Here is a 26,894-nt window from a genome sequence, read left to right as displayed (position 1 = left end):
AAAGAGTCCCTTTCAAGACCTGCCCCTTTTGTTATAAAATGGTATGTTTTTAGCCTGTTATGAAGTCAGTTATGGGGGGTGGGGTGGAGGACACAAGAATATCACTTGGCCCACCTTACATCTCAACGCTGCGACAGGCCTCCTCCAGCGCATGAATATCTTCAACTTCATTGCGCTGGGTACATGTGCATGACAAAGGTCTGGTGGCACTCACAGTATTCAGTTAATTGGGGTAAAACATCAAAGATTACAGATAATTGCATGTTCTGTAATACAGATAAAGGCTTATTTCAGCTCCCTGGGTTTCAATCTAGACAAACTAAGCTCTGTGTCCATGCACTCTCAATAGTGCATGATAAAAGACAGATTGTTGGCACAGCACACATTCATAGCACTGTTGAGTGCAATCTGGGGGGAAACTCTGGAGAGTGCTCCATGACTGCCATGGGTCAGTTGAAAAGGACAATCTGCTCTGTTTTACAAATATGCCTGATGCAGAATTTCAAGTGTGCCAACCAGCTTAAAAAACAGAGGAATCTGATGAAACAATGTCAACTGAAGATTTTTAAGTGTTGAACCCCTGGAAACTTGATAGTTTGAGCTCTGTTTACAGGAGTTAAGTTAAAGCTACACTGTGTGATATTTCCCCCTATCTAGTGGTGAAAAGGTATATGACCATCCAGTGAATTTAGTTTCTGTTCCTCTCAATTCCGATTTCGTTTCAACTCCTACGGTGGCCGATTTAGTCCAAGATTAACATGGCTTCCAGTTCGACCTCGTCCACATTCGACACGGTGCCTGTGGGATATTCTGTGCGCAGTGGGATGGTTGGAACTCAACTGGCCTAATTATTCGGCTAGAAAGAACTGCAGCTAATCCAGAGTGAACTTTGATGATAGTAATGTTTATTCAGTCATCCAATTGCAAGGAATAAACAGGTTTGCGTGGATATAAATGTGGTTTCTGTGAGAGAACAAATAAGGATGGTAAATATACATACACAGTTAAGAACTGTATAACTATACTTATAAGTTACATTTGTATAATGTAACCGTAAACCGGAGCTTATTGTACCATATATAGGCGCTAAATGCAGCTGCATTAAAAGGAGCGGAGCTGCCGCTGCTGCTGCTAACAAGCGGTGTCCGGTTACAAAAGTGTGTGCGCCCTGCGCCGCTTTAACGTTAGCACTGCAGTGCGCTCTGTAAAACAATTGTTAATATGCCGATCAGACCTGATACATATTTCCATCAACATACATTACAAGCAAATATTTTCTATAAACATTGTTGATAACAAAATAACGGAATGATTATTCAAATAGGTGAGCATTACGTTATTGTATGTTGACACAAAAATACTTCTGAGGTGACATCAACTGAATTACGCGATGACACTCTGAAACACAACTACAATGACAAAATCTATTATTACTTACGGAGTTATTAACGCACAGAAATACCACACAAGGAAAAACAGACTTTTGAGGAATAAACAAGCCAGGAAAACTCCGTATAACTCTGTTACTGGAGCTGCTGAGATGAAAACTCTCAGCACATGCACCAGACAAGTCTGAACAAGTTGACGCGCACATGCGCGAAGCAGATAATTTTGTACAGTGCCATCGAGTATTAAAACCGGTTAAAACGCGAAAGGCGAAGCTTGAATTTACGGGTATGTCCCTCTTTGGCTAATGTACTTTCAAGATGGAGGGGCAACATGGCGACCACCGTTAGATCCCATTACCTTATGTATTTTCAATGGCATCTTATAAACTTACGAGAATACTTTATTACTTGAAAGAAGTAAATATACATTAATGAGCACATATATTTTTGAAAGAACTAAGTGTTTTTAGCTAAGAATAGACTAAAAAAGTTACACAGTGTAGCTTTAAAGAACTGAAGGAATGCAGGATCACAAAAATGTAACATTGATATGTTTGTTACAGATAAAGAGTGTGATCTCAACCTGTTGAGGTCTACAGTGGAGGGGAATATTTCATTGAATAAGATGAAATTCTATAAAGAATATCTTCTCTATATGACATTGGCCTTGTCCCAAATGGTGCACTAACTATAGACTTCTTGTAAGCTTTCAATCAAGCGTACCCGTGTTGTCCACGAGACCACAGGCTGTTCCATTTGGCATTTTATGATTCCAAAGGGTGCTCACGATCACCACGTTTGTGGCCATTTTGCGCTCTTTTACTGAGCTCTAGTCGAGAATAGTTGACTATTTCAACCACTAGTCAGCATTGTCAGAAGCCATCGATTACTTGACCATGCAATAACCATGCAGACCAGAGATGGGCAAACTGCAGATTTTATGCTCCATGATAAAACCCTCCTGCTTGTAGCTTTGTAGTAATCCTAAAGACCCTGATTAGCTTGTTCAGGTGCATTTGATTGGGGTTGGAGCTAAACTCTGCATGACAGTGGTCCTCCAATAAACATTCGTTGACTTCTTTTTTAAACGGTAACAAACCATGAGTACAATTGTGACAAGGCAACTGTGCAGTCTTATTTATGACAGCATACTTAACTTCTTGTAAAATACAAATAACTTTTTGAAGTAATGCAATGGATAGATGTGAATTCTAAAAATACATAATTTTGTAAATAAAGATTGGGAATTATCTAGTTTTGGAGGAAAAGGGACAGTTGGTGTATTTTTAGATGAGTTACACATCTGTCGTAGATGTTCAAGAAGTAATTTTTAAAAGTATGCTGTCACAACTCTACAATAAGGGGGTTGCACAACTTTTTTCTTTTGAGATTATTTTATTTGTTTTATTTTATTTGTTTAATTTACGCATTAAAGTGATAAATCGAGTTTCCATATTAAAGGGGTCATATTCTTATATTAAGATGACCTTTTATATATCAAAAGCTCAAGGAAATGTTGATTTCTCAATTAAAATGTTTTTCACTTTGTGAGCAGGTCTCTAGTGTAATGAAAGGAAAAAATAGCCTCCCAAACCAGTAGATGTCAAACACTCTCATCAGAATAAAATGGACAGAGCTTTTGCACGTTGTAAACTGTTTAAGAAAAAGAAGGTCATTGTGTAATTTCCTTCCTCCTGCAACTTCCTTGTGACATTAAATGACTAACATAAACAGGAGCCCTTGCACACATGTAATGCAGAAAATGATTCAACCAATGTACCTGAGCATTATCAGATTGTACTAATTAAGAATTAGTTTTTTTTTAAAAGAGAGAAAAAAATAAACAGATTCCTAGCTGTAGTGACGCCACAGTTTACGTTCTGTGGTTAGTTTCAGTTTACGATCTAAGGGTCGGGTTTGAACCGAACACAAAGCTACTGGCACGAATCTTGGATGTAAACAAAAATATTAATACAGTGTTTTTGAGAATCAATACAGTATTGTCAAACATATCACGATATTCATGTATACTGCTATTTTCTTACAACCCTTGTGGACAGTTTGTGTGTAAATGTACATTTTTCAACACCTTTTTCCCCTTTTGATGTCATTTTGAGAATTAAAATTGTAGTAATTAAACATTCGTTCAGTTACCATTAAAGCTTGCGCAGTTTAGTTGTAGATTAAACCAATATGCTGCCTCAGAAGTCTGTCAAAAATTATTTCATGAGGTGCCTTATGCTAAAGTATGTTTACGAGCTGTTAAATTCATAAAATTGAATTACAATTCATTTTAAATCCATAAAATGATTCCATGATGGGAACCCCCCTTAAATAGATGAAGCACATAACAGAACCCTTTAAGGATCTATATAAGGGGTTCTATCTATATATTTCTAGTAATTCTGAAGACATTGATTAGTTTGTTCAGGGTGTATTTGATTAGAGTTGGAGCAAAACTCTCCCGGAAAATGTGGACCTCAAGGGCCAGAGTTGAGAACCCCTGTTCTATATAGAACCTCCTCTTCTACGAGTGCGTGATGCACTCTACACTGAATAGAAGCTTTGATGGTCATCATAAAGCAATGTTCTCTCAGGTGTTAATGGAAGTGACGACAAGGACATAATATCCAAGCGGAGGAGACACCCAAGGGGTTAAAAGACAAAACATCCTCTGAGCGGAATTATTTCCTCCCACAACACCTGCCTTCCCCTTCCTCCATGTCAGCTTTTCAGGCCAATATACTGTAATCATCTAAAATAAGGAAGTGCTCTTATGGTCTTGCCTAATATTTAATTTTTACATGAAGGTCCAATACTAATGTAGGCTGTTTGTAAGTTTGAAACCCTTTTCCCCAGTATCTGGTGCACTTTTTAAGCATCTTTGAATAACTATCATCAGTTTAACACCTTCTACAATGTTGAAGCCTTACAAAAACTGATGTAAACAGATTTCAGAAGGATTTCCCCACAAAAAAGTCCACATACATATTGCAAATGGTGTGTGGAATAAATATAAATGTCAGAGTAAATTAAAAAATGCTTTGACACGGCAGTACTAACAAACACTATTTTAAGAGCAACAGATCATTCAGCAAAAATACAATCAACTGCTTGTCCCTTCTAAAGAAAAGCAATATGACCGCAAGAAATGCATGACCCTATTACACAATATGAAAACTTTGTTTTATAACATTTTAAACATTATTTTTAGCAGCTGCATTAATGGTGATCAGGAATCATTTTTAAAATCACATGATAAGAGCTTTTACAAATATCATCTCAGTGAAAGCCACATACTTTTATAAACAAGCAGCTCTTCGTCTTTTGGCATTTATCAACATATTCATTTGAGTAAGTTAACCTGAAAAACTCTCAACAATATTAGAATTTAGTATAGAAATACAATATACTAAATCTTACAAATTTTTCACAAACCTAAACATTTGCGTCCAGTTTTCAATGACAAGATTTTCAGACTTTTGGACCCCACTGTAGTCAAGATTTAGGACAGGAAATTATGGTCTTGAAATGATAGTGTGAGTGACAACTGAAATACCCTCTCTTTATCTCTCTTCAAACATTCCAGGGGACCAGTGCTTTGAAGAAGAGAATGTGGAAGGACAAAAGCAAAGCAAAAAACACATCTGGACATGTGGTCACCTGGTGTGACTTGGACACTGCTGAAGCTGCATTACTTGAATTATACAGCTGCATCCTGAGTAGATTTTTTTAGCAGCAGCCTCTAAGAACAACACAAATACAACCATTGCGTCCCCTTCCTCTCCCGCCGACCAGAACCACTGTCTTTGCTTTCGTTGGAGCAGCAGATACAAGAGGGAGGGCTTAAGAGATTCAGAGTCTGACTGGAAAGCTCTTTATCCTCCTCTTTACAAGTAGCGCTCCTAAAGTAGAGGGTCATGGGAGGAGTCTGAGTCCTTCACAGGGGACTTGGTTAACAAAACAGCCGGTTAGACTGATGAGGGATGAGTACAATCAGCCTGTGAGCGAGTGACACTCTAAGAGTGCTTCTGTGACACTGTTTCCTCCTCCTACTCTTGATGGCATATAAATGAGCGTGAGCACAATCCTGGAAAAGGAGAAGCAACTGGATGTAGAGACTTAAAGTATTCATTCTTTAAACATCCACCCTCTAATAAGAGAGAAACTAAGATATTTAATTAAAGATTTAATAGATTTTTAATTTAATAGAAATAGTATAAAAAAAATTCAGAACAAATATGCTGAACACCGGCATACTATTTCTAATTTATTGCCTTAGTGTTGGGGAAGCATTTACGACCAATTCAGATGAAACAGGAAAGAAGCAGTACCAGATCAAGAACGGGCCATGCGCCTACACTTTTCTGCTGCCAGAACCGCAGAACTGTGGAGGTCCTTCAAGCACCTACACCAACCAAGTGCAGCGAGATGACCTGGTTGACTACGACAGCTCAGTCCAAAGACTGGAACAACTAGAGACCATCATGGAAAACAACACACAATGGCTGCAAAAGGTACCAAGTTCCTGACTGTAGAGAAACACAAGTACATAAATAGGGGTTTTCAAATGTAATTTGCTTATTTTTAGGACACTTTTTTTTGTTTCATTTCAGACAGAGTTAGTTTTTTTTTTTGTAACTGTGAAAGTAGTTTTCTAAACTTAAATGTGAATTGCAACTGATTCCTTAAAAAGGTGGTATGGAGTATGGTTTGCAGTTGGTATGAAAGCAACTTGCGGAAGTAAATCATTACTGATCATGTATAATTTGCATCTTGGCATTTCACCACTAACACTCACTAAAAACAATTCATTTATTGTATCTTATATTTTATCTGTAAGTGCTGATTTGTGTGTGTAAAGTTTTGGTGGTAAGTTTCCGCTAGTACTCGTTACTCGCGTTGACGCAAATGTACCATGGTTCAGAGTCAGACCCAAATATGTCAGAAGAGACCTCTGGGGGAGGGGAGAAGGTGTTCGAATCAAACGCATGCCAAGCAAACTCAAACCAAGACTTACGCCATAGAACTGTATGACTTAGTGTGCTTTTCTCACAATGGAACAATGTAATCTGTTCAATCAAGCAGCTAAAAATCAGGAAACAACAATGAATTCCATCAGTGTAGAGTTAGTTCAGTTGGTAACACTTTATAATAAGGTTTTCATTAGTTAACTACTTTAGTTAACAATAACTAACAATTAACAATACTTCTACAGCATTTATTAATCTTAGTCAATTGAAATTTCAACATTTACTAATACATTTGAAAAATCCAAAGTTCTGTTTGTTAATGCACTGTGAAGTAGCGAACAAAATATGAACAATTGGATTTTTACTAACATCAAGAAATGTTAATAAATGCTTTAAAAATATATTGCTCATTATTAGTTCTTGTTAGTTAATGCATTAACTAATGTTAACTAATGAGACCTTATTATAACGTGTTACCGTTCAGTTTGTTTCAGGATATATGAACATTCCAATCATGCTCGTATCTGCATCAAAATAATCCGCCTGAACAAGGTGCTCTTGGCCAGATTGAAAACAATCTCTGGAGTGGTTTATTCCAGTGGTTCAAGCACCTCTTATCATTGATGACTCTAGCAATGAAATCTTGACATTATTTTTTATCACTAATGATAATTTGACAATATATTGCTAAGTGTGCTACTAATCAAACAATATCCTTATCAATAAAATCTATTTTTGCACTGCAGAAGTGGCACAGAAGCTGCATCTAAGGCAGTTTAAAATGTATTTACACTGCAATTAAAAATGCATAAATAAAGCTATGATTTTAAAACATTTTATATTTTGAATACTGAAATATGAAATGATTAAGGATTAAATTAAAAGGATACTTAAAATATAAAACTAAAACCGCCAGGTGGCAACAAGTCACTGTCTTGAGTCATTCATTCATTCATTCATTCATGCATTTCGTCCAATTGTTCAAATGGCTGATTCACTAAATTTTTTCATCTTAGCATTTTAGAAATGCTTGCAGTGAGGATGAAACTTGTCACTCACCATTTCCATCCTGTTTGTTTGAGTCTTGGCTTGTTTCAGGAACTCAATACAGGAAAAATAACCCAAGGATATGCACTGAACATTGTGGAGATTGAGATTGCATTATTAACAGTAATTGTCCTTTTTTAATATAAATTATCTTTCAATCTGACAGTTTACTTTGCTAGATATAGCAAATAAAATAAACACTTTAAAGAAGATAAATGTTGTATGCTTAGTTTCACGATTAGTATACAATTAAATCGCACCCTTTTGTGCGTAAAAAAATATTATAATCTGACATCCCTAAAATACACAGATCAGGCATAACATTATCACCTCTGACAGGTGAAGTGAATAACACTGATGTCACACTGATTAGCTCTTCATCACGGCAGCTGTTAGTGGGTGGGGTATATTAGGCAGCAAATGAACATTTTGTCCTCAAAGTTAATGTGTTAACACGGCTGCTGTAAGCCATGTCACACTGTAAGATCTCAGTTGTCATTAATGTCAGACTGTACGATAGTCAAGGCGCGCTAACAATGGCTGGAATGACGCAAGAAAACTCTGAAGGACTGCAGGATTGTGCGCCAAATCTTCTGACACTGGCAGAGGTAAATTTCGTCCTAGGTGAAATTATCGCAGCAGCCATTAATCGGCTGCCGGTGAACATGTCAAACTAACGATCAAAGACTTCAGATTTTAGCCTAGGATCAGAGGAATCTTTTAGGATTTGCAAAATTTGTCTCAGACGGCCAAAATCGCACAGTGTGCACCCGCCTTTAGAAGCAGGAAAATTGGCCAGCATAAGGATTTGAGTTTGACAAGGGCCAATTTGTGATGGCTAGACGACTGGGTCAGAGCATCTCCAAAACTGCAGCTCTTATGGGGTGTTCCCGGTCTGCAGTGGTCAGTGTCTATCAAAAGTGGTCCATGGAAGGAACAATGGTGAACCGGCGACAGGGTCATGTGTGGCCAAGGCTCATTGATGCATGTGGGGAGCGAAGGCTGGCCCATGTAGTCTGATCAAACAGACGAGCTTCTGTAGCTCAAATGCTGGTTCTGACAGAAAGGTGTCAGAATACACAGTGCATTGCAGTTTGTTGCGTATGGGGCTGCATAGCCGCAGACCAGTCAGGATGCCCATGCTGACCCCGGTCCACCACCGAAAGCACCAACAAGCACGCACATGAGCATCAGAACTGGACCACAGAGCAATGGAAGAAGGTGGCCTGGTCTGATGAATCACCATGTAGATGTTACTTTGACACGTACCACCTACCTAAGCATTGTTGCAGACCATGTAAACCCTTTCATGGAAACGGTATTCCCTGGTGGCTGTGGCCTCTTTCAGCAGGATAATGCGCCCTGCCACAAAGCAAAAATTGTTCAGGAATGGTTTGAGGAGCACAACAACGAGTTTGAGGTGTTGATTTCCCCAGATCTCAATCCAATCGAGCATCTTTGGGATGTGCTGAACAAACAAGTCTGATAACATCTTGGTGCCAGATACCACAGCACACCTTCAGGGGTCTAAGTGGAGTCCATGCCATGTCCAAAACAGTCACTCACTCATACACAAACAAAGGAATTGAATAAGCTAATAACTGAGCAAAATGTTTTAAATCAAATATATATATATTTAATTTTTTTTTTACAAATGTGTCATTCAGCCACTGTGAAACACACACACACACACACGCACACGCACACACACGCACACACACGCACACACACGCACACACACACACGCACACACACGCACACACACGCACACACTTCAAAGTCAGATCAAAGTCCTACTGCAAGATTTGTTGATGCTTCCAAATAAAGCATGTGAAACATTATGTTTGTTACCATTTACTTTTATTGAGATATTGTTAGGTTTATTGTTTATTCTTACCTGTTTCGTACTTTTTTGAGTTATTGAAAATAGATTATTTTTTTGTTTTTTGTTTTGTCAGAAAAAAAAGTCTGTCTCCTACTTTGTCTTTTCCTTATAGCATGGTCATATTTGTCTGTAAGCATATTTTGGTCTCACCCAACAGAAATGGTTTTAAAAAAGTTCAGAAATTTAAACTTATGCTAAGTGGTTAAATTTGTTACAACAATGGCTTATATATTGCAGCCTATATGCAGCCAATAAGTACTACAGCCATATAGTGGCTATTGATATTTTTGCTATTTTGCTATTTTATACTAACATGTGTCACCAGAGTATGCCAGATTTTGAGGTTTTGGCTGTCTGAACATACTGGAATAAATATATATAAAATAAAATAAAAATTTTATAAAAAATAATCATATTTCACATAAAAATATGGTACTTTTGGCGGTAAATAAAATTAAAAATACCCCCAAAATTACATAATAAATGCATACATTTATAGTTTTTATTTTATTGCAGATAGTGATATGACTTTTTTTTTTTGTTTTTTTAAAGGGTTAAGGGTTTGAGGGTTAAACACTATCTAAGAGCCAGCAGCAAATTCCTGAAGGACTGGCCGAGATAAAGCTGTTCTCTGCGGGTACTTGAGTGCTGAATGGCCACTGGAGCTCTTAAATTTTCAAAAACGTCTAAACAAATTTTCAAATATTTGCAGTGTTCACATACAGTGTTGGGGGAAGCACATTACAAGTAACTTGAGTTATTTAATCAGATTACTTTTTAATGTAATTAGTAAAGTAACATTACTTTACAAAAATGTACAACAAAATATCTGATTTACTTTTTCAAATAAGTTACGCAAGTTGCTTAGTTTTCACATTTATTGACGGACAGCTCTTACAGGTGTTGTGTGTGAACATGATGGTTGTTGTATTTCTATACTAAATCTGAGCACGCATTTACAAATTTCACTTTCACAAAAAGATTCAGTATTCCTCAAACTGAATAAAACCAGTGAAATGCAAAATCCGAATTGTTTGCAAACCTCCAATAATTAAATATGTTAAATAAACAAATATTTTTATGCAATTAATCTCACTTTATTGACTAATGTACTTGCTGCAGACCTTCGATGGTTAAGTTAAACCAAAAACAAAAATTACTTTGTTTTTATTGGCGAAGTAATGGCAGCACAGCTGAAACGTTTGTTTGAGCTGCGCCCTCTACCGCAGTGGTTTTCAAACCCTGGGTTGTGAGACAAAATAGGTCGCCAGGATGATTTAAGGAAAATGGAGTTACATTAAAAATAAAAAAAATAGTTTTCATAAAATCAGTCTATAGCCTATATAAAAGGAATAAATATGCTAAATATATTTGACTTAAATAATTAACAGATTAACAAAAAGAAAGAAAAAAAAAGTGCGACTGTGCTGCTGAGTTTGGTTCATTTTCATCGCGGCACTCCTCAAACAAGTTCACGGAAAGGAAACCCAGATGAGAAAGCACATCTTTGTTTTCTTTATTTTACAATAGCACAGTGTAAGTAAACACTTTGCAGTTTTGAACGATGTCCAACTCTTATTATCTGTATGACCAAAATGATGGAGTAGGGGAGAGCAGGGCACAACCTAACACGGGGTTAGTTGTAACACGCATTTTAAAACTTTACACACATGCCCCAGGATGACGAAACTTAGTGTAAGTTGCCATATCAACATTATTTAGAGAAAAAATTGTGCCAAAATTACAAAATCTTTGGAAGACATTACTGAACATTTATTTAACCATAGCAAAAGTACATTTCTTAAGTTTATTTTTCATCTCTGTTTTTTGTGTTTATTTAAAAAGACAAATCTGATATTATTTTAATCTTATATCTGTTATTTAACAGTTGAGATCGTTCTTTAATGCTGATCTAAACAGCAGAAGACACGAGACGCGGTTTAAATCCTAGTTGCGCAGGTGGGGTGCGTTGTAACACTGCGTTACAATGAGCCCCTATTAGATTTACGCTATTATATTCTATACTTTTATGAATTATTTTGAGAAACCATGAGAAAAGGGTGAATAATGACAGAGTCAATGTTCAGAAATTATTTATTATTATTAGGTTTTTAACTATGCTGTATAGCTGTATTTAGCGATGTTTGTTGTATATAAACTAGTGCTGGGAATCTATATATATTTTTTTAACTAATTCATAAAAAATTTTCTGTAATTAATCGCGATTAATCGCAAGTTTTTAATATTTTGCTATTGTAATAATTTCAGTTATTCTCCAAATTAATGTAGAAACAATTTAAAGACAGTATATTTTAAATATGTGTTGTAATGGCATCTTTTTATGAATGAAGGCCAGTATCACTGATACTAAAGTCTCTATTATACATTAATGACGTTACATTACAGTATAACTGAAAGCTACCAATTTCAACATTTATTAGGCTTTAAAAAACAACTTTTAATTTAAGTGAACTTAAAACAATCTTTACATAAACCCATTATAATAAATGTTATTTTTCCCTGTGGCCTTCCCTGTTAGACATATCGTCGCTGTCCGATGAAAACCACGTATGTCCATTTTGCCGATTCTGAGATTTTTCAACGGATTGAATGTCCAGGTTCATTTCCGTATACAGTATGCTTCACATATCTAAATGGCCAATGAAAAGTTGTGAAATCATGTCATCTGATTTTCACGTATATCCATTTGGTGTCAAAGCTGTCTATCACGCCGCGTATCTCCCGCCTTGTGGAAGCATCTCGCCGGTCTCGTGAAGTTTCATCGAAGCTCAGCACTGGATAGCCGAAAGTACGACCTTGAAGCTCTCCACAGTTTAGTTATAATCTAGTTCTTCACAGATTAGTTTGCTTGCTAGTATGTAAATAAACTCGGTCTCATTGATAAGATTCAAACTTTTTTTTCTTAGTCAAACTGATCAAATTATAGCCTGTAATGCTACTGTCACGATTGTCACTAGAACATGCCTCACTCATACTGCTATCACCGCTTGCCAGAGGCTGAGAATGTCCAGCACGTATTCCTCTGTCAATATGAAACGCGACTTGGCCATTCTAATTAATGATCGGAAGAATGCGTATCGACCACCGTTACTGTAAAATATGCACGCATGTCCATTTAAACTCAATTTTGGTCAAATGTGGATTATATCATTACACTGGCAAGAATATGGTTACATGTAAAGATGCCGTACCAAGTATGACAACGCTACATTCAACTGCTTTTGAAATACGGTGTTTTTTTCACTTCCTGAAAAGTAACCGTTTTGGACATACGTGAGTTTCATCGGGCAGCGACGATATACAGAAATGTAATAGTTATCAAACGCCTTTCTTAACTGCATAAATAATACATGAAATATAGATTAATCATCATTAAAGCTACAATTTTCTCTGTTCTCGTTGTTCTTTGATGAACATTAATGACAGGTATCATCAGTGCTCCTGTCACTTTAAGAACAGCCGCTGACGAACATGACGCGGATCTGACACGCTGTTCCGCGCTTCTCATTTCCTCACAACTCTTTAAGTTCATTTAAGACGTTATTTGACTAATTTAAGACTCCTAATATGAGAATACTCAAAATTCTCTGTGTTGTTGTTATTGCTTGTTCAAGAGTAAAAGAGAACTCAATGTGAGCATCTGTCTCACACGTCGAGTGTGTGTGTGTGTGTGTGTGTGTGTGTGTGTCAGAGTGTCCCTCGATTAGCTGACATGAGACGCAGCCACACAGACAGGACATAGACATACAGCACATTCTCTTGTGTCTTGTCGCGCTTGGAAGCATTTACATGAATAAGAGCGTGAGCATATAATGTAACACTAGGCAAAAATGGATATAAAAATGGAGGCTGCGTTATTTGCGTTAAATATTTTTAATGCGTTAAGCTGAAAAAATGAATCGCCCGCGTTAACGCGTTAATTTGCCCAGCCCTAATATAAACTATATATATATATATATTTTTTTATTATTAAAAATGGCCATCATTTTATTTTAAAAAGTTAATAATTGTATTTTATTTAAAAAATATTTAAGTTTGTCTTGGATTTTTTTATTTTATTATATCAGATAACATTTTAAGCTGTCATTTGGTCATGTTACAATGTATGCCAACATGTTGTCACATTTCACTTCCATTCTTTCGGGGTAAATCGAGAAAAAAAAGTATACACTGTATTATTGAAACAAAACCACATAATTCTAGACGTGGGAAAAAATAAATACTCTGAACCCCAAGTGGATTTACACAAACTGAGACAGTCAAAAAGCATTAGGTTGTGCCCCGCTCTCCCCTATTTTAGGTTTCCTCTGCTTGTTCGCGTGGGCACCTTACACATACACACCATATTTCAGCATTGCAAACTTACATCGCAGGCTGTTCATTACCAACATTTATACTACGGGGCCGTTGAATGCTTGAATCTGATTGGCTGATGAACGTTCTGAGGTGTGCAATTATTTTCTGGGAGACGCACAGCGAACGTAGTTCCAGGCAGCTCTCTTGACCGCATTACAGTTCCATATCACTTCGCATAGTTAACTGTAATAACGGAAATTACAGGACTGAAAAACAACAATATGACAGACGATTTTCCTAAAGTAAATCTTAATATTTACGGTGAATATAAAACGTTCAACAACTGGGCGGCAGCAGTATTAGACAGTCCAGATGAAAAACAACAAAGGCAAGCTTTTCTGTCTCATTACTGAAATCACACATGCTCGCACACGCACTACAGTTTGCACAGAAAGGTGTCAGCGCTGCCCTGACGATTTGATCAGTTCGCCTATATAGTGGAGCAACTTAAAGGCTACACGTGACATTTTTTCACTAGCGAGGTAATAACAGCGCTGTTTAGAGACGCACAGAGGTAGCCTAATTCACACAAGCGCTCTTTCTCTCTCTCTCTCTCTCTCTCTCTCTCTCTCTCTCTCTCTCTCTCTCTCTCTCTCTCTCTCTCTCTCTCTCTCTCTCTCTCTCACTCTCATTCTCTTTCTAATAACTTTATTAATAACTGCAGTAGAATGCTATCAACGGCTCAAGCCTTCGTTAACAGCTTTAAAATGACGTTTCAGAACTAGCAAAAGAGCTGTTGGATGAGACGCGGAAGAAATAGTCCTACTCACAATAGCGATTTAAGTACAAAAACCGGACGAATCCCATTAAATATATAATCGGATCGATTATGGATATGGATTACGGATCGAGAATGATAATGCACACCCGAGGTGTAACGGCCACTCCGCTTCGCGTCGTGACCGCATAACCACCTCGGGTGTGCATTATCATTCTAATAATTGAACGGCCCGTCGTCAATTATTCCTTACAAAATAATCAACCTAACATATAAAATGTTACACAGCTCAGTTGAAATAGTCAGTACAGTAGTAATCCGTGCCATTCAGTGTGAGCACCGCCTCTCCGCTGTGGTGTTTCCAAGCACATTTTTGCACATGAGAAGAGGATCATTTTTTCCATCAATATTGGGACGCAAGTGAAGTACAAAGCCTATAATAAATAATGGTTTAGCATCCAAATACATCGCGAATATGGAAACATTTGGATTCGAATGAGAGATTTAGGCTACGTGAGCCTAACACTGGTTACTTTCAGTTTCTCATAAAATGATTTTGTTTTGGTTTTATAGTTATAGCCTACTTATATATTTTAATTCTTATTAAAAAATAAGTTCTGAATACCTTTAAATTTAAAGGATTTGTTGTGGAGTAAGGGGAACTAAAATAAACTATAGCCATGTTTGTAGTGTTCAAAATGTTTGTAGTACATTATAAAATTTTGCTTTATTTACCGGTATTATTTCTGATCAAATGCGACTTACACGTGATTTACCAGTTTTTTTGTCTCTCAAAAACACTAAAAAAAATAGTGCATTTAGAGCAGAATCAACTTTGCATTGTAAATGCATCAAGGATCAAAAGCAGTTGTGTGGGAAAGTGCTGAGCTGAATTTTTGTGCCATCTAGTGGTTTAATGGAAAATACAGTCAAATGGCCCATTGTATGTAAATATTCTTATGATTGGCTTGACTTGTTTGAATGTAAATGGTTGTAGGCCTATATATGGGGCGCAACAACTAAAAGAAAAGAAAAGAAAAAGAGGGTCGCTCTTAAAGTTTGAAACCCATTGCTCTACTGTACTAACATGAATTTGCATTTCCTTCAGCTTATTATTTAAATTTTGGTGTGAAATGGTCTTTACATTTGCCCAAAAAAAGAACTTTTTTGTTATAAAAAAAAACAAAAAACAAAACTAAACAAACAAGCCCAGCCCACATGAGAAAAAGTAATGCAAAAGTAATGTAACCCTTTACTTTTCATAAAAAGTAACTAACACATTTAGTTACTTTTTAAGGGAGTAACGCAATATTGTAATGCACTACATTTCAAAGTAACTTTCCCCAACATTGTTCATATATATGGTGCATATTTGAGGTCTAAATAACTACATTTTCACCTAAAAACCTGACACAACAATATTTGTAAAATGATGGTGGTTTGCTCATCCGTCATGACATGTTGACCAGTGAGAAATGTTGCAAGTGGAGTGATAAAAACGGTGACGCGGTTCCAGAGCTGACATTGGTAGAATAAATCGCACGGCTGAAAAAAGGCTAGAGAACGAACTGTTGTATAAAGCATAATATTGTACTATTTACTCCACTACATTTCCTAAAAACATGTCGTTCCTTGTTATTTTGAAATGAAGAAATCATCATGTAGCCTGGATGCCAGCCGAACTTAGCCCCGCCCACAACATTTTTACTCGGGCAGTTCGGTCTGGACTTGATCGGTAGAGAAGTAATTATGTCCGAACAGAAACTGTTCGGACCAATGAAATTGTCAGGGCGGGCTTTAGACGATGATGGACAGATGATCAACAGTAACGTAATCATCCACGTCATCAAAGGCGCTTGGGTTGAGTTTGTTCTAATCCTAAACAGAGAACTTGTTCGTATATGCATTCACCTTTACTATTTCTCTCAGAAATGATGATCGTGTTGGTAAGTAAACTCTGTGTATCCTTTTTTTTACAACACCGGCAAAGATCGTTTACACTCTATTTTTCTTCTAACGTTAGGCTACTTATTCCAGCATGCGTGCAGGTACAGGGTTGCCAAGTTTTTACAACAAAACCCGCCCAATTGCTAACGTTCCTCAGAACTAGCCAAAAACAAGCCCAATAGCTTTCCAGGGGGGGGTTCTCCGGGAAAAAAGGCATTTGGGGGGTAAAATATGTGTTATTTTGGCAGGGCTGGCAGCTAAAAATCGCATTCCTGGGTCTGTATATCACATAATTGGGGTCGCTTCAACCCGCGGACATGGCAACACAGTGCAGTTGAGTTCTGTTGACATTTGATAACTAACGTTATGCGTCGCTCCGTTGCTCTGATTGGTTGTAGGTCTATCCAATTGAGGTTTTTTGAAACACGCCCCATAATCACAGCCCAGCGGAGCAGTATCAGACTCATATTCTGACTAGAATTGAGTATGACGACGTCAGGCTAATCATCATGTTCTCTAAAACGCAATAGCGGTGTCCGATTCATGAACCAGCTGATTCTTTTCAATGAACCTCTTCAATCAGTTTGCAAATCGCACCAAACAGCTCATACGTGAATTGGCTGATTGCAGCTGTTCTCGAGTCAATAACTTGCTGATTCAAATCATCTGATCAGAGCGAGTACAATTCACTGAATTCACTAGACTGACTCAAAATGACTGATGGCGTGAAAAATAAGTTACAAATGCCGAATTTTAATATTGTTAATTGTAAATGAAAATCATATTTAGGTCACGACTGTCAGTTCTTTGTAAACAAAGTCTGACGTAAAAGGGCGAGCTCTAATTTTAAGCCCACTGTAATGCTTGAATGCGGACATGTCCACATCACAGTCTCAATGGAGTAGGTTTTAGGTAAACCTTTATTGCTGGAAAATTTTACTGGAGACATTTTAATAGAGTAGGCTATCTGTACTTTTATTCGTGAAATTTTTCGGGAAAACCTGACAACCCTGGCTTGAACTACGGGTGATTCATAGGTTAAATAGAGCTTGATTTAACATTGGTATTTTGGTATTTTTTTATTTGTTAATGAGTTACTGATGAATCAAACAAACCGTTTCTTTTCTTAACCATTCCATTTTGTGTATATCTGGGCCAGTTGGTACGGATATGGTTTAATTTTCCACTGTGGGGGTGATAACTGAGCTACAGTATGTGGAATGTAATACAAACACGCATTTGTATTACATTCCATGCAATTGTTGACTTGGTAACACATAATCCCTTGTGATTTCATCCACAGCTGGAGAACTATATCCAGGAGAACCTCAAACAAGACATGGCCCAAATTCAAAACAATGCAGTGCAAAACCACACAGTGACCATGATCAAGATTGGTACCAGCCTCCTGAGTCAAACAGCAGAGCAAACTCGGAAAATCACAACTGTTGAAGCACAGGTAAGGGGTTAATACTTCTCTTAATACTTAATACTTCTACTTGTAATTCAGCAGGCTCAGTTTAGTGGGTTTAGTTTCAAAACAGGGCTCAACAATGTTTACTGGCACTTTTTTGGTTGTTTTTGATGTAACTATTCAAATAAATAAAGTTGTGAAGACACCAAAACATTTGTGACATTTCTAATACTTGATGACTACGTTTAAAAACGAATACATTTATGCTAAATCCAGCTTCAGCTAAATGGGAAAACAATACACAGACAGGCTTCAGATGTTTATCCCAGGTTTTGTTGTAGATAATTACATAATCTAAATCAAGACATGGTTCATCAATCTTTTAAAAGCAAGAGTGTGATAAAGAGATGTTAAAGGGGTGGTTGATTATAATTTCACTTTTTAAACTTTAGTTAGTGTGTAATGTTGCTGTTTGAGCATAAACAATATCTGCAAAGTTACGACACTCAAAGTTCAAAGGGAGATATTTTCTTTGAAAGAAATTGCTTTTAAGGACTACACAAGCTTCCTCCCAGGTTTGTGACATCACTAACCCTGAAATGTACACAAACCCTGCCCCCGGGAACATACAACAAAGGGGGTGAGATTATCATGACAGAATATGCGCTAAGCAATGACTTGAAAATAGTGAACTCCACATCAGCTACATTAAATTAATCAACTAACCATTCAGGAACATCTTGTTGCATTCTACATGCTGTCAATTCTTCTTGAGTCTCTCCATCATTGTCCAACTCCGGTTTGAACATAAAATGCTGAACAGTTTAATTGCCTGTCTGCATGAGGTAATCAGAGCTGCTAACTGGAGTTCTTGAAGCTCCACCCCATGAGCAGCAGCTCATTTGCATTTAAAGGGATACACAAAAATGGCACGTTTTTGCTCACCCTCAAAAAGTGACAATTTTAACATGCTATAAAAAATGTCTGTTGGGTATTTTGAGCCAAAACTCCACATACACACTCTGGGGACATCCGAGACATATTTTACATCTTGTAAACCACCTTTTTTGATTAGCAATCAACCCCCCCTTAAAATGGCACCTGACAATATCCCTTTACAAGGTCAAACTTACTGACAAACTTAGCGGTTCCCACTTGATCCACACAATCTTCAAAAGTATACTTCACTTTTTACCCATGCGTGAGGGTCAGCATACAGTGTGCGTGATGCAAATTTTGTCATCAGAAGAGTATGTGTGTACTGAATGCGCACAGGCAGTTTTTCAATGCACAGGTTGCACATGCGCATAATTTTTTTTTGCAGTGTTTACAAGGGTTGTAACTTGTGGTGAGAGATTGCTTAATTTCGCATGTGTCGAACACCCGTGTACGCGTACGAGTCAAAAGAAATATACTTTGCAAGGCTGTGCGATTCCATTGCGCATATGCTCGCGTAAAAAAAAAGAAGTATACTTTCGGCTTTAAGCTCCGCTTTTAAAGTATACTCAACTACAGATGGCCGAGTTCGAGACCTGCGCAGTACAATTTGTTTTAATACTCTACTAGAAATCGAAGGGCAGCACTGAGTTGTGTCATCAACAGGACATTTGCTCGGCAGGATTGAAGAAGAAAAGTAGTAGATCAACCACTGCAACATAGGTCAGAAGAAACAACAACGCACAAATGCTCATCAAGTTTGACGTCCATTGTAGTGTTTTCCTCCTGTTTCAAGCGTGTTGTTTTTGAATCACTCTTCTTCGACGACAGCACACAGTGCGTATTGCCACGCAGTCTCAAAAATTGAGCTGCACCATAGACTGTAAAAGAAATATGGACGTAGTGTCCGTGACGTCACCCGTAGGTTTCTGAAGAGATTAGACAGATTACAACTGCATCTGTCTGGGATGAAATATCACTGACTTTATTATTGTTATTTTCAGCGCTTTTAATATTCTCTTATTATAAAAATAACTTTATTAACATTTATTTATCTTTAACAAGTATCCTTTTAGTAAGGAGACCTCAGAAATCTGAAAGAAGAATGAAAAAAAAATTTTTTGCTCAAAATGGTGGTTTCCAAACAGAAGGAAAAAAACAAACATATATCGGTATCGATATTGGCATCGACCAAAATGAGTTGAAAAATATCGGCATATCGGATATCGGCAAAAATCCAATATCGTGCATCCCTAGATCACATATTTAAAATAAAACACTGCATAGTCTTCACTCTATAAATTAAAAGTGCATTTATTCTTGTTGTTAAAGCTACAAAAGTTATTCAGTCCAGTCTTTTTTGTTGTTGTTTGATTAACATTAACGATATACCAGGGTTTTTCCTGGGTCAAAAATGGTCTTCGGTGTTGGCTGACAGACATGGTCAAAATTTACAAATAGCCTAATTTTCTGCCATATACAATTTCATAAAATTATCAGCTAGCTAATAACAACTTTGTTCTGGGTTCGCCTCACTCCAGTCTAAACTAAATGATTGATAGGCTATTTATTTTACTACACATTGTGAACATAAATAAGCTGAAAGACTGTGGATAATTAAAACTAACTCTTATGGTGCGTTCACACCGGACGCGATTCGCGCGATTCGCGCGAGTGATTTACATGTTAAGTCAATGCAGAGACGCGAACTGGCATTCTGCGGCGCGATTCGCGCGAATGAGGCGGCGAGATTCGCGCGATTGAGGCGGCGAGAAGGACGCGACTTGAGCGTTTTGAACGCGCGATTCGCGCGAATCGCGTGAATCGCGCGAAACGCTCAAGTTGAAAAATCTGAACTTTGGCGGATATTTCGCGCCGCGTTAACCAATCAGGAGCTTGCTCTAGTAGTGACAACAATGAAGAGAAAATCTGTATATTGATATCTGGTTCAGACAATATGATTATCACTGTGATAACATTAAATTACATGAAACACAACCCAGTCTCTTTTTGTTAAATGCAAGTTTATGTATGATCAATAATACAAAAGTATCAGTAATGTATAACAAGCTATACATGAAACAAAGCAACAATGCAGTCAAACATTCAAAGTCAGTGCTAGTAGGCTAACGTTACAACTGCAACGTACAGTTATAGCCTAAAAATATAAAGTAATGAAACTTATCTTTGCCCTCAGCCTAAACGATTTGCCAGGGAACAAATTATAGATCCATGAGACCAAAGATCGGCCGTTACAAGACGAATTATAGCTCGAGACACACCACAGAGACATCAGAGCCAGCGGGAGACGGCAGAAGGACTGGCCGAGGAAAGGTTGCCCTCGCCGGCTTTCACGTGCGCTGAGCGCGCTGTCCGCTGGAGCTCACAGCTCCGACAACGGCAGATAAAATGTTCAAATAGGCACTGTTTATGTAAATAAACCACAGATTTGAGCTTTAAACAACTACATTATCGACTGAAAAAGTCTTAAAACTACGTTTTGTCACACATTAACAGTAGATATGAACAAAAAAAAAGACATGTAAACACAGCCCATGTCAGCCATTTCTCAACGAGACGAGCTGCTGGCGGAAGCCCCGCCCATGACGCGAATTCGCATCTGTTGTGCAGTGAATGTCACGCGCGATTCGCGCGAGTAAACTCAAAATGTACACGCGTCCACCTTCGCGCGATTAGCGCGAATTATTCGCGCGAATCGCGTCCGGTGTGAACGCCACATTACACCCACTCTTGCTAAATTGGGTAAGCACACTTGTGTTCTCATTTCAGATGTGTTCAGAGTAAATGATTAAACTGATTTGTGAGTTCAGTTTTGGACAGATCAGTTGTTCTAACCAGCTAACCATTGTCTGATAGCGCCACGTGCAACATGGATTCGGTCTTCTGACCTTTTGATTAACGTAATATGTGAAATATTAGAAAGCTAAGAATGCTTATTTTGAAGACCGATGGAGTGCAAGCAGGGGAGGAGCTCTCTGATCGTTAACGCAAGCGCAGCAGTCATCTACTACATCAATCATAAAATCACAATAACTGATCAAATAAGGCTTTGGCGGGACAAAAATTTGTTTTGGCGGCCGCCAAACAATTTTCAATGTAGGAAAAACCCTGTATACACAGCAGCAGGAATATTTGGCTCCTATCACTTTAAGACCTAATGGCCGGATATAATATTGACACACATCCGATTTTCTCCCAACTGTCACTTAATCAATTGTTTACTAGAGGTGGGAGAAAAAACTTGATTCTCCAATGCATCGTGATTCAACAATTATGAGTTTTTAACCGCAGATGGGCGATGACACTGCTAACAACAACAGACTGGTAAATCAGTCTCTTTTTTTTTTGCCAATGTTCGGGCGTTGGACAACAAAATGGATTCACAAAGGCTGCAAATAAATGTGTACAAGGAGATGAGGAACTGCTGTGTGCTTTAATTGATGGAAACATGGCTTATATGGCAATATACCAGACTCGGCTCTCCAGATTAGCGGCATGCTACTCCACAGAGTCAAGCGGAATCATCTGTCAGGGAAGACTTGAGGAGGCGGACTCTGCATGTATATCAACAAAGGTTGGTGCACTAACTGTTCCATTATTAGCAGTCACTGCTCTGAAGCTGTCGAATATATGACCATCAAATGCCGGCTATACTATCTACCACAAGAGCTCACAGCAGTGTTCACAGCCCACTCGAGCGCCAAAGCTAGTAGGGATCTAAGAGAACTACACAACAGCATATGCCCTCTCCAAAACAAGCACCCGGACGCATTTTATGTGATTGCTGAGGATTTTAATCATGTCAATCTGATAGACGTTATACCAAGGTTTTTACTAACATGTCACTATTGCGACCCAGGGAAATAATACCCTCGTCCATGTGTACACAAATAGACATGGAGCCTACAGAGCAGTCCCTTTCCACCACCTTGTACTCTCTGATCTCTATTATGCTTGTTTCCTCCTATAGCCTTGTTTTGAAGAAAACGAAACCAATACAAAAGTCAATCACGATGGGGGCCCATTAACGCTTGCCTCTGTGCTTCAAGACTGCTTTGAGTATACTGACTGGCAGATTTCCAGGAAAGCAGCAACAAATGCTGGAGAAGTGGTTTGGAGGGGAATGCATCCTCTGTCACCAGCTACATTAGTAAGTGCGTGGACAATGTTTCTACTACCAGAACAATAACTATCCACCCTAACCAGAAGTCCTGGCTGACTGAAGAGGTCAGATCTCTTCTGAGAGCACGAGACTCGGCATTCAGGAACGGTGACACTGAGGACACTTGGAGTGGCAAGGAGAAACTTAAGAAACGGCATTAAAAGAGCCAAGTCTGATTATGCACTTAAGATCCAGGATTACTTTTTCCACAAGCAACCCCCAGAGCATGTGGGCTGGCATCAAAAGCATCACTAACAGAAGAGACACTGAATGCTCTAGGGACCTGTCTCTTCCTGATGCTCTCTCTCAATGCTCACTTTGAGGACTCTAACAACACTCCTAGCACTAGACTCACTATAACATCTGGTGAGCAACCAGTTCAACCACAGAAGACGTTAGGAGGGCCCCAGAGAGAGTCAAGCCACGAAAAGCTTCTGGCCCAGATAACATCCCAGGCAGGGTCCTGAAAGACTGTGCACATCAGCTCTCAGAGGTACTGTCTGACATTTTTTACTTCTCAAGCTCTAAAGCAGTTGTACCACCATGCTTCAAATCTGCCACCATCATCCCTGTTCCTAAGACCACTACATTGTTGTGCTTGATCGCCCAGTAGCACTTACCGGACTTTGTCATCACTGTGCAACTCTGTACTGGACATTTTAACCAATAGAAGACAGACTGTAAAGATCCATAACATAATTTCCCCCTATTGTTCTCAATACTGGCTCACCACAGGGATGTGTCCTGAGCCCGCTGCTGTACACTCTGCTAACATATGATTGCACCGCCAGACATCCGAGCATCCACATTGTCAGGTTTGCAGATGATACTGTTGTGGTGGTACTAATTTCTCAGAATAACGAGTCAACTTACAGGTTAGAGGTGGAACAACTTTTGTGGGGACAACAACCTTTGCATCAATGTGAAGAAAATTAAAGATATTATTGTAGACTTCAGAAAGGTCACCAGGAACCACCCCTTCCCCTCTGTATCGGGGGAGCTGAGGTGGAAGTCGTCTCCATCTTCAAATACCTGGGGGTACATATCAACGACAACCTCACTTGGAAAACCAACTGCACCCTTGGTGCCACCAATACGACTGACTATTGTCAGTTCTTGATAATTCGCACACCCATTATCAATGTTATTTGATGTAGCTGTGTTGCTTACATCATGTCTGCCTTACTCATGTTTTTACCCTCATACGGTTTTTAATTGTAACAGTAGAAAACCCACAAGAGTGGTCAGATGTTACCTTGCACTTTAATATTCAAAGTCTTACAGTACTACAGTTCAGACTGGGATATGTACACTTTAAAGGTCCCCTTCTTCGCGATTCCATTGTTCAAACTTTAGTTAGTGTGTAATGTTGCTGTTAGAGCATAAATAATACCTGTAAAATTATAAAGCTCAAAGTTCAATGCCAAGCGAGATATTTTATTTAACAGAAGTTCCCTTTCAAAGCCTACAGCGAACGGCTGGCTTGGACTACATCCTGGTACTTCCTTCTTTAATTACGTCAGTAGAGCAGTAGAACAGACTAACCTCCGCCCACAAAGAAACGCGAAAAAGGGGGCGCGGTCTTGTTGCTCCCACGTGGAGAAGCGGACGGTCGCGTGGAGAAAAGGAACTGTTGCGTTGAGTGTGTTTATCGCCATGTCGTCGAGACGCTGTTATTTTCATCCAGGAGTCAAATCACCTTTGTTTGGCTTTCCCAGGGACGCTGTAGAGATTATTGAACGCATACATCTCTCCGTTAAGAGGCGTGACCTTTCCAACATGCGCTAAACTGCTGTCAAATTACAACACAGGAACCGCTTTCACGTGCGCTAAGCTGTGGTCGAATCACAGCACAGGAACCGCTTGCACAATCAGAACTCTTTACGTGTTTCTGAAGGAGGGACTTTATAGAACAAGGAAATCACCAGCCGTTTTTAGGACAGTGGAAACAGCGGTATACAGATAAGTAAATAGTGTGAAAAATACTGTGTTTTTTTACACGCGAAACATGAACACATGTTATATTGCACACTGTAAACACAATCAAAGCTTCAAAAAAACACGAAGAACGGGACCTTTAAAAAAAAAATATTTTTTTAATAGAAGCCTCATGCTGAATATGCTCACAATTTTTGCCCCAGAATTATTTGATGAATAGAAAGTTCAAAAGAAAAGCATTTATCTGAAATAGAAAGCTTTCAAAGAATCCTAAAAACAAACATTTTTACACAACTGTTTTCACAACTGAAAATAATCATAAATGTTTCTTGATCATCAATCCTTATATCTGAATGATTTGTGAAGGATCATGTGACACTGAAGACTGGAGTAATAATGATAAATTCAGCTTTGATCACAGGAATAAATTACACTTTACTATATACTGTATATATATATATATATATATATATATATATATATATTCACATAAAAACGCTATTTTAAATTGCAATAATATTTAACAATATTACTGTTCGTTTTTACTGTATTTTTGGTAAAATAAATGCAGCCTTGGTGAGCAGAAGAGACTTTTTAAAAACAAGAAATGTTGATGGATTTCTTTAAAACGTTGAAACACGCAGGAAGACCTTTCATTCATTTATAAATGATTCTCGTTACGAGTTTGGGAAGATGTTTGTTGCATGTTGCGTTCCCAAATTATCATTTTGAGCGACTCAAACATATTGCAGAGAAGCATTTACTGCGAACAGAGACTGAAAGCTATGCTGTACAATGTCCAAAACATGCAGCACGTCAGATAAGATATTTGCACTAAACCATATCACATTCTCAAATCCATCCATTCATAAAAAGGTTACCGGGCAACTGACGAGTAGCACCGTTTCAGCACCGATTTTTCTCGCACTTTGGACATTGAACCCTGGCTAACAAGCTAGTATCAATAGTGTCCAGCCAATGGTGCTGCGAGCTCGTGCAGCGCTGTCAGAATCAATCCATGCATATATTAGAAAACTTTTTTCAAAAAAAGTGCAGTTTTTTTAGTTGTTTAAGGCCATTTCGCGATATCAATAAAGCAACATGCAGCAAGTAATTTCATGTGCTCTTGGGGGCCCCCTAGTGGCAAAGGGGGCCCTAAGCAGCCGCTTAGTTCGCTTATGCCTTGGGCCGGCTCGGCGTGTGTGTATGATTGGGTATCTGTATGTGTATTGATTTGTGAGCGGACCTCGGTACTTAATTTAGTTCCAGCTCATGTACCATGTTTTGGAATGACAATACAAATCCTTGAATGCGTGTTCTAAACTAGTGGTAGATAGATGTTGAATGTTTAATGGTTGATGCACATCTATTTATTTTACTTAATATTTAATAAATTACAAATAATTAATTGTTAAATTTTTTTTTTTTAAAAACTGTTAAAAAAAACTTTCCACAAATACATTTTCAAAAAAATATTCACAAGAAATTCACACATTTTCCACAAATAAAGAAATTGTTTAAAAAGTATGAATAAAAAGGAAGCAAAAACTGTAACCAACAGGAAACTCAGTAATCTGGTAAATTTGCGCACTGGGTATTTTTTTTTATAAATACAAGGTAACTAAGTTACATACAGTACACAGTGAAATGACATGAATGTGAACAACTGGATACAGCAGAGTTTGAAATCAAGGGTTTAAAGGGATCCCATGGTGTTAAGACTTGTATGGCTTAATAAAACAAAAAGTATGTCTCTTACTGAAATATGTAGTAGAAATCCCATGAAAGATCCACGTTATTTAAAAAATCCATTATATATTTGGACAATGAGCAGCGCCATTTTGTTTGCGTTCTAGGTTGATGACGTAGAATGGTTGCACTCGGCAATGAACTGGCGCTACCCATAGCTATTTTTACCACAACACACCTCGAAAAATGTTTCAGAGTTAAACAAAACCCATCAATTGCTTTGAAGTTGCATTTAAAACACCCTCAAACTAACATGTGTACACAAACACACACCCACACACATCTGACAGAATGCTCTATCTCAATCGAGATGTGCTATGGGCTGCCCTCGTCAGTCTC

The 26,894-nt window shown here is 38.1% G+C and overlaps 2 protein-coding genes across 2 annotated transcripts in view; one reads left to right on the top strand and one right to left on the bottom strand.

Annotated features, from left to right (window-relative positions):
* The window catches only part of mcph1 (microcephalin 1), a 151,796-nt gene that overhangs the window by 20,367 nt on the left and 104,535 nt on the right, over window positions 1-26,894 (bottom strand). The window lies entirely within an intron of this gene.
* The window catches only part of angpt2a (angiopoietin 2a), a 49,421-nt gene continuing 27,888 nt past the window's right edge, over window positions 5,362-26,894 (top strand). Inside the window, exons 1-2 of the mRNA XM_079843156.1 lie at window positions 5,362-5,905; window positions 17,639-17,794. Of these exons, the coding sequence (XP_079699282.1) occupies window positions 5,630-5,905; window positions 17,639-17,794 (432 nt within the window). The 5' untranslated portion in view covers window positions 5,362-5,629. The remainder of the gene's footprint in view (window positions 5,906-17,638; window positions 17,795-26,894) is intronic.

This window comes from Gobio gobio (assembly GCF_949357685.1).
Source record: "Gobio gobio genome assembly, chromosome: 18".
NCBI classification, from domain to species: Eukaryota; Metazoa; Chordata; class Actinopteri; order Cypriniformes; family Gobionidae; genus Gobio; species Gobio gobio.
Note: the sequence above shows the minus strand (reverse complement) of the source record. Positions and strands in the feature narration are given on the sequence as shown.